This window comes from Apodemus sylvaticus, chromosome 14 (assembly GCF_947179515.1).
Source record: "Apodemus sylvaticus chromosome 14, mApoSyl1.1, whole genome shotgun sequence".
NCBI classification, from domain to species: Eukaryota; Metazoa; Chordata; class Mammalia; order Rodentia; family Muridae; genus Apodemus; species Apodemus sylvaticus.
This window is the reverse complement of record NC_067485.1, coordinates 52,058,739-52,066,907: the sequence shown is the minus strand read 5'-3', so window position 1 is coordinate 52,066,907 and position 8,169 is coordinate 52,058,739. Positions and strand designations below refer to the sequence as shown.

The following is an 8,169-nucleotide window of genomic DNA, read 5'->3' as shown; positions in this document are numbered from 1 at the left end:
GGGACTCAAGCTCACCCGGCCGGAACCACGTAATGCCGGAGGCGGGACTCGGTAGGCGGAGTGCCTCTCAGCAGAACAAGGTGAGGACTGACTGGTGAGCTGTCCCCGCACACTGCCTCTGTATTCCCTCGCCATGTGCGCGTGGGGTCTTTCGCTGCTGGTGAGGATCCGGGGACTGAGGGAGTAAGTGGGGAATAGAGGGAGGTGGAAAGGGAGGGCATGGGTCGGGTGTCCGGGCAGGAAGGGTCAGTTCTGCGTCTTCCCTACTCTGGCCTCTAAGCACTAGGCCAGCTGGAGCCTGTTTGATCCGGACTTGTTGGATCAGGCCCAGCTGTGCAGGTGGACGTACTGGGATGGGAACTGTACTCACGCAGAAGCACTTCACCCCAGGCTCTCCCATCTTGTCATAGTCCAACAGCCAGGCTGCCATCTGGTGTGTTCTTCAGAGTCCTTCCAGCTTTTCCTTCAGAATGGGAATAGGAGGCCAATTGGATGTCCCCATTGTTCTATTGAAACATTGCTAAATTGACATCACATGCAGAACTCAGTCTTGATTGCTTGACATCTAAACCCTATGGAAATCAAGAGGCAACTCCTTAAAAGACTGCATCCTGGCATGGTAGTACACACCTTTAATCCCAGTATTTGGGAGGCAGAGTAGGGTGGATTTCAGTGAGCTCATGACCAGCCTGGTCTACATACTAAGTTCCAGGACAGCCAGGATTATGTGGAGAAACACTGTCTCAAAACACAAACAAACATCCCTCCCCCCCCCCCCAAAAAAAAAAAAAAAAACCCAACAAACCCCGAGGAAACAAAAATCATCTCTTGAAGGAGTAAGAGGTGAGAGGTCCTAATATGGCTGGTTTAGGAGAGCCTCTTGTTTGGACAGTTAGTGGATTTTTAATGTTAAGCAGTTGTTTTTATATTTAAAATCAGTTCTTTTGAGAATTTCTCTTTCTCCATGTCCTATGATTCAGATTGGTGTGTTTAGCAATGGGGTCTTAACCATCAAATTCTAGATGGATTGGCAATACCGAGTTATGTTTGGGTGTCTATGGAGCCTCACTGGCCGCCTCCAAGATAGTCCATTTCTGACACTGGGGTTTTTATTTCTTAGCCTCATATCTAGTAGGGACATTGTTTTGTTCTGTTGTAAGGTAGTTCCATCTTAATTCTTGGTGTGTGTGTGTGTGTGTGTGTGTTGAGGTTCTTAGTGTTATTTTTCCTTCCTACACTTCCTCTTCTGCCATATATACACTTCACTCTCACCTCTGTTAACCATTCCTGTTCAATTTTCCATTTAACCCTTTCCACCAGTGTGTTCTCTTTTTTCCCTTAAAAGCCCCTCTCTGTGGCCCCTTAGTAATGTTCTGATCTCTATGGATGTTTTCAGTTCTTTATACATTCTAGACACTAACCCTCTGTCCGGTGTATAGATGGTAAATGTTTTCCCCATTCTGTGGGTTGCATCTTTACTCAAATAATGGCATTTTGTGCTTTGTAGAAACTTTTTTTAGTTTTAGGTTTCACTTGTTAATTGTTGTTCTTAACCTCTGCACTCTAAAGGTTTTGTCAAGTTCTTCCCCAGACCAATGACTTCTAGTATGGTTTATACTTTTTTCACCTCTGTCAGAGTTAGGATACCAGGCCTTAGGTTGAGGTCTTTGATACACTTGGAGTTGAGTTATGTGTAAGCTGAGAAATGAGGATCTGGGTTCTTTCTCCTACATTAGCTGTTCAATTTGACCAGAACCATTTCTTGAAGCTGCTTTATTTTCTCCAGTGTGTAGTATTGACTTCTTTGTCAAAAATCAAATGGCTTGAGTTCATATATGGGTCTTTATTTTCCTTTGATCAATGAGGCTTTTGTTGTTGTTGTTTATTTTATTTTGTTTTAGATAATACTATGCTGTCGTCATTACTATAGGTTTTGTCCTAGTTAGGGTTTTACTGCTGTGAACAGATACCATGACTAAGGCAACTCTTATAAGGACAACATTTAACTGGGGCTGGCTTACAGGTTCAGAGGTTCAGTCCTTTATGATCAAGGAAGGAACGTGGCAGCATCCAGGCAGGCACAGTACAAGAGGAGCTGAGAGTTGTACACCTTATCTTCATCTGCTGGATGCTAGCAGAATACTGGCTTCCAGGCAGCTAGAATGAGAATCTTATAACCCACACCCACAGTGACACACCTACTCCAGCAGGGCCACACCTTCTAATATTGCCATTCCCAGGCCCAGGCAAGTACCAACCATCACATTCCACTCCCTGGCCGCCATAGGCTTATCCAAACAGTCTATGGAGGCCATACCTAAACATAACATAATGCAAAAATACATTTAGTCCAACTTCAAAAGTTCTCATAGTTTATAGCAGTCTCAACAATGTTAAAAGTTCAAAGTCTCTTCGGAGATTTATCCACTCACTTAACTGTAATCCTCAAAGCAAGACAGGAAACAAGCTGGGCAAACTCCAAACTCTGCATCTCCATGTCTGTTGTCAAAGCAGTCTTGAGATCTCCGACTCCCTTTTTATCTTTGTTGACTGTAATAAACTTTTTCCTGGGCTGGTTCTACTCCTTGTTAGCAGCTTTCCACAGAAGATAAACCATGACTCTGGCATCTTGAACCTCTTGGGGGTCTCCAAGGCAATTTCAAGGTTACAGCTTCTTGTTTCAGTGTCTGGGAACCACACATAATCTTCGACGCTCCTCCAGAGGGCTTGTGTCACTTCTCCAGCTCTGCCCTTTGTAGCACTCTACCCAGGTAGATCCACTCCACTGCTGCTTGTAGGAGCTGGAACATGGCCTCTCTATTCTATTACATTATCACTGGCTTTCTATTTTCCAACTCCTTCACTGCCTAAGCTTGGCTGTTCAGTATCTTGCTCTGTAGATTGACCTTGAACTCAGAGATCTGCAAGACTGTTTCCTGAAATTAAAGGTGTGTACAACCTTCAGGATTTAAGCTTTTCTTCACCTAGAACTTGTTCTGTCCCAGGCTGGCCTTGAACTCAGGCTTCGCTTATCTCCTGGGATTAAAGGTGTGTACCAAGACCTAGATCTAAATTTAGCTGGATAGGATCTGCCCCAATGTCTGATTCCCTTAATCTGCTATCTCGTAGAATGTAAGATTCAGCTCCATTTCACTTCCTGCTGTCCCGTTAATACTTGAAACATTTATTTTTTTCCTTTCTCAGTTTGCTATGCTTGCTTAAAATGTTCTTCATGAGAAACCAGAGAAAAAAGTCTATGATGGGCATTTCTGAACCTTCCTATCTCAGTGCAATTAATCTGAGTCTCTTCACCTTAGTCTCTGACAGACTCTTCAGACAAGGGCAAAAAGTAGCCAGGTTCTTCACCAATACCACAGAAACAGTCTCTAGGATATATCGAATATATATTCTCCACCGAAACCTCTTGGGCCAGGTCCACATTCAAATCACTCTCAGTAACAAAGTCTTCCATATTCCTACTAGGATAGCCCATTAAGCCCCATTTAAAGCATTCCACCGCTTTCCAAAATCCACATTCTTCCACACAAAAGCATGGCCAGGATTATCATAGCATTTCCCCAGTACCAACTTCTGTCCTAGTTAGGATTTTACTGCTGTGAAGAGACACCATGACCAAGGCAACTATTATAAGGAGAGATGTTATAATGTTATAACTCTTATAATATTGAATTGGGGCTGGCTTACAGGTTCAGAGGTTCAGTCCATTATCCTCAAGGCAGGACCATGGCAGCATCCAGGCAGGCACAGTGCAAGAGGAGCTGAGAGTTCTACACCTTATCTTCATTTGCAGGATGCTAGCAGAATACTGGCTTCCAGGCAGCTAGAATGAGAATCTTATAACTCACACTAACAATGACACACACACCTACTCCAACAGGGCCATACCTTCTAATATTGCCATTCTCATATATATACCAAGCATATATAAACCATCACAGGTTAGTAGTATAACTTATTGAAATCTGAAATGGTACCTTCAGCCATTCTTTGTTGTTTAGGATTGTTTTCCTATCCTGGGTTTTTTGCAATTCCATACAAAATTTAAGATTGTTTTATCAAGTTCAGTAAAGAATTGTTTTGGCAAGCTGATGGGGAGTGTGTTGAATATAAGTAGTTTCATTTTCACAATATTACTCCCACCGACCCTTGATGGTCTTTCCGACTTCTGATCTTCCGACTTCAATATCTTTTTTTATTGTTGAAACTTTTTTTGTTTCTTTGATTAATTTTTTTTACAGTATATTTTCATCATAGTCGAAAATAGGCCTTCCCTCCACTCACTTTGTGGTCTCTCAAAACAACAAAAACAAAGCACACAGAAAACACGGCCTGCGTTTTGTGTTGGTCAACTCTTCCTGAGCTTGCCTTGGAGTTTGAATGATAAAGTGTCACTCCATTGGGGAAAAAAAAAATGGATATTCCCTCTCCCAGAAGAAATTAATTGCAAATAGCTTCTTGCTAAGTGGTGGAACTCTGTTCACATTTCCCCTTCTCCACGCCGTTGTTTTGTTTGCTTGTTTGTTTTTGTTTTTTTCTGGTTTGATTTTATGTAGGTCTTGTGCATATTGTCACAGTCTCTGTACTGATAGAGGATAGGATTAGAGATATAGTAAACCTTCTGTAGGAGGTCCTCAGTACTTTTCCTCAGGCAGTAAGTGCTGGTGGAATTGGCAGTGTGAGTCTTGGATCCCTCCCCTGAGAGGGGTCCAGAAGACAGGAATTCATAATTCTTAGATGAGTCTCAAGAGTAGGTATAGTTATTGGTTTGGGTCTAATGGCCCTCCCTAGAGAGAGATGGTCATGTTGTGGGGATGGCTGTAGGTGGAGGCATCAGTCTGGTGTCTGCCTAGAGAAGAGACCAGGTGTGCCAATCAGAGATTTGTAGAGCTGGCTAGAATGGGCATAGTTGGGGAAATCTAGGATATCCACGGAGGAATGGAGGTGAGGGCTTTCAGGGGGAATGGATGGGGTTAGTGGCAGGAGTTGCTGGCTCCCTACATGAAAGAGGTATATGAGGAAAAGGTGCTGAAAGGCAGGCAGGATACTTGCTCCTTAGGAAAGTTGCAGGAATTGATGGAGTTATTGGTGTGGGTCCTTGGGTAGTGGGTTTGCTTGTAGTTGGAGGTACCATCTGATATCTGCCTGCAGAAGAGACCAGATGCAGGCAATAGCGTGAGTGAAGTTGGCTGGACTGGGTGGAATTGAGTTGGGGGTGGGGGCAGTCTAGGCTCCTGGAGCCAAGGACTTTTTGGCAGGGATGGATGTTGGGGTTACCCAGTTGAATGGGTATATGGACAGCTATTGTAAAACTTTAATCTTGAAGTTTGGAATCTTAAAATTTTCAGTGGTTGAATAGTAAGACTAATTATTGATAGAGATACAGAATACATTGCCAAATGCCTGTTTTGTTTCATTTTGGTTTTTTCCTGACATAGGACATGCTGTGGATCCCATTGCTTAAAGAAGTGAAGGTCTGAACAAGTGTCAGAATTCAGCACACTTCAGGAAGAGCTCTAGCGTACAGCTTTGTTTAGCTGTCAAAAGGAAGGAGGCTCTCCCAAAATTCCATTAACTGAAGCCCAGGTTCATATTCTCAATCTTCATAAACATTGTTGCTAGATTGGACTTTCTAGTCATCCTAATAGTAGCAGACATTGAAATTTGCCTCATTTTTTTTATGAAAGGAATAATGCTGTCAGCATGTCTGCATACTCCATGCTCTCTGAAAGAATTGTCATGGCCAAGGAACTGATCAAAAGAGCAGAATCACTTTCTCGGTCAAGAAAAGGTGGCATAGAAGGTGGTGCAAAGCTGTGCAGCAAGCTGAAGGCAGAACTAAAATTCTTACAGAAAATAGAGGCCGGGAAGGTAGCTATTAAAGAATCTCATTTACAAAGCACAAATCTAACACACTTGAAAGCCATTGTGGAATCGGCAGAGAACCTGGAAGAAGTTGTTAGTGTTCTTCGTGTCTTCGGCTACACAGATACCTTGGGAGAAAAGCAGACTCTTGTGGTGGATGTTGTCGCAAATGGAGGTCATACTTGGGTCAAAGCCATTGGTCGAAAGGCTGAAGCACTGCATAACATCTGGCTGGGCAGGGGCCAGTATGGCGACAAAAGCATCATTGAACAGGCTGAAGACTTCCTCCAGGCCAGCCGACAACAACCAGTGCAGTATAGCAACCCTCACATTGTCTTTGCATTTTACAACAGTGTCTCCAGCCCCATGGCAGAGAAGCTGAAAGATATGGGCATATCTGTAAGAGGAGACATTGTAGCTGTCAATTCTCTGTTAAATCATCCCGAAGAGTTCCAGCTGAGCGAGAGTGAGTCAGATGACGAGGGCCAAGAACTTCTGCAGGTGACGAGAGTAGACCGAGACAATGTACTGGCACGTGTTGCCTTTCCAACAGAGATCAAGGTTGACGTGTGCAAAAAAGTAAATTTGGACATTACTACTTTAATCACATATGTATCTGCCATGAGTTATGGAGGCTGCCACTTTGTCTTCAAAGAAAAAGTACTCACAGAGCAAGCAGAGCAAGAGAGGAAAGAGCGGGTTCTACCTCAGCTGGAAGCATTTATGAAGGACAAGGAGTTGTTTGCCTGTGAATCTGCTGTCAAGGACTTTCAATCTATTCTAGATACCTTAGGAGGACCGGGAGAGAGAGAGAGGGCTGCTGTACTAATTAAACGAATCAGTGTGGTGCCAGACCAGCCTTCTGAGCGTGCCTTGAGACTAGTGGCAAGTTCAAAAATTAATAGCCGTTCCTTAACAATTTTTGGGACAGGAGATACCCTGAAAGCCATCACAATGACTGCCAATAGTGGTTTTGTCAGAGCTGCCAACAATCAGGGTGTTAAATTCAGTGTGTTCATTCATCAGCCTAGAGCACTTACTGAGAGTAAAGAGGCCTTAGCTGTGCCCTTAGCAAAAGACCACACCAATGATAGTGCACATTAATGTTATTCTTTAAGTGTTGTCATGGAAATACATTATTTATACCAAAGGCTGGCCTTCCCATCTATATTGGGAGAAAAGAGTTTATAGTAAATATAATATTTAGAACTGTTAAAGAAGAAGTTTTTTGTGTTTCATCTATTTAAGGTCTATAAATTAGGAAAAGCAAAAGAGACAGTCTTATTTATCCCTGCATTACATCACAGACTACATTGTAGCAGGTAAGAACAGAAATACATTTGCATAAGGCTTTTAGCTATCTTGTGATGCATTTGCCTTAGTAGATCTGCAGCTTTCACTACAGGTAATCACATTTCATGGAATATGGCTACATGATTCTTAAATTCATTAAAAGCTGGAGAAAACTCTGAGGCCTGTTTTTCATTGTGTTCTACTTTTCAGTCAATTAAAGGTGGGAGATATTAGTTATTCCAGACCCTAAAGTCACTGCTTGTCATTAGTGGAAAGAAAAATCCTAAAAAAATTTAAACTAAAACTAATGCTATTAAAAATTTTAGAAATTAAACTAAAACTAAAATTCTTATAGAAAATAGAGAAAAAAATTAAATTTCAAAATTTTATGGACAATTGCTTTGTGTCAGACACAGTCTAGTGGGTAGGTTTATAGAATTTAGAATTCATATGGAATGAAAGTGAACTTTGATCTGTTGAATCTTGTTTATTTATCAATATACCACTTGTCTTAGCTGGGATTACAATTGCAGCAAATTGGAAAGGAAAAAAGGATCTCTTTGTCTTACATATCCTGAATCACAGTTGATTGAGGGAAACTAAGGCAGGAACTCAGTTGAGTTGAGGAGGCAGGAGTTGATGCAGAAACCATGGAAGGGGGTGCAGCTTGCTGGCTTGTTCCTTCTGGCTTGCTAAGCCTTTCTTATAGAATCCAGGACCACCAGCCCAGTGATGGCACCACTCACAATAGACTGACTCTTTCCCTATCAACTACTAATGAAATGTTCCACAGGTACTATAGCCCAGTCCTATGGAGGCATTTTCTCCATTGAGGTTCCCTTCTCTCAGATGACTTGAGGTTATGTCCAGTTCACATAAAAGTAGCCAGCACACCACTATAAAGGAGGAACAGTGTTCCTGAGCTCAACCTAGAACTCTGAAGGTATACATTAATTTGAACAAGTTGAAAATGTAGTCTTTAAAACTCAGATT

The 8,169-nt window shown here is 42.2% G+C and overlaps 1 protein-coding gene across 3 annotated transcripts; it reads left to right on the top strand.

Annotated features, from left to right (window-relative positions):
• Positions 1-7,355, top strand: C14H7orf25 (chromosome 14 C7orf25 homolog). Of its 3 annotated transcripts, none has more exons than XM_052157304.1 (2): positions 1-80; positions 5,457-7,355. In XM_052157304.1, exon 2 carries the CDS (start codon positions 5,722-5,724, stop codon positions 6,985-6,987), a length of 1,266 nt encoding a protein of 421 aa, XP_052013264.1. In that variant the 5' UTR covers positions 1-80; positions 5,457-5,721; the 3' UTR covers positions 6,988-7,355. The 3 variants fall into 3 exon arrangements, with proteins under 3 accessions (XP_052013264.1, XP_052013262.1, XP_052013263.1); XM_052157302.1 differs by having other exon boundaries at positions 39-160; XM_052157303.1 differs by having other exon boundaries at positions 39-183.
• Positions 7,356-8,169: the final 814 nt, after the last annotated feature.

Excerpts from the sequence above, each read along its gene's own strand:
- C14H7orf25 (XM_052157304.1), top strand. The coding sequence starts at position 5,722 with ATGTCTGCATACTCCATGCTCTCTGAAAGAATTGTCATGGCCAAGGAA.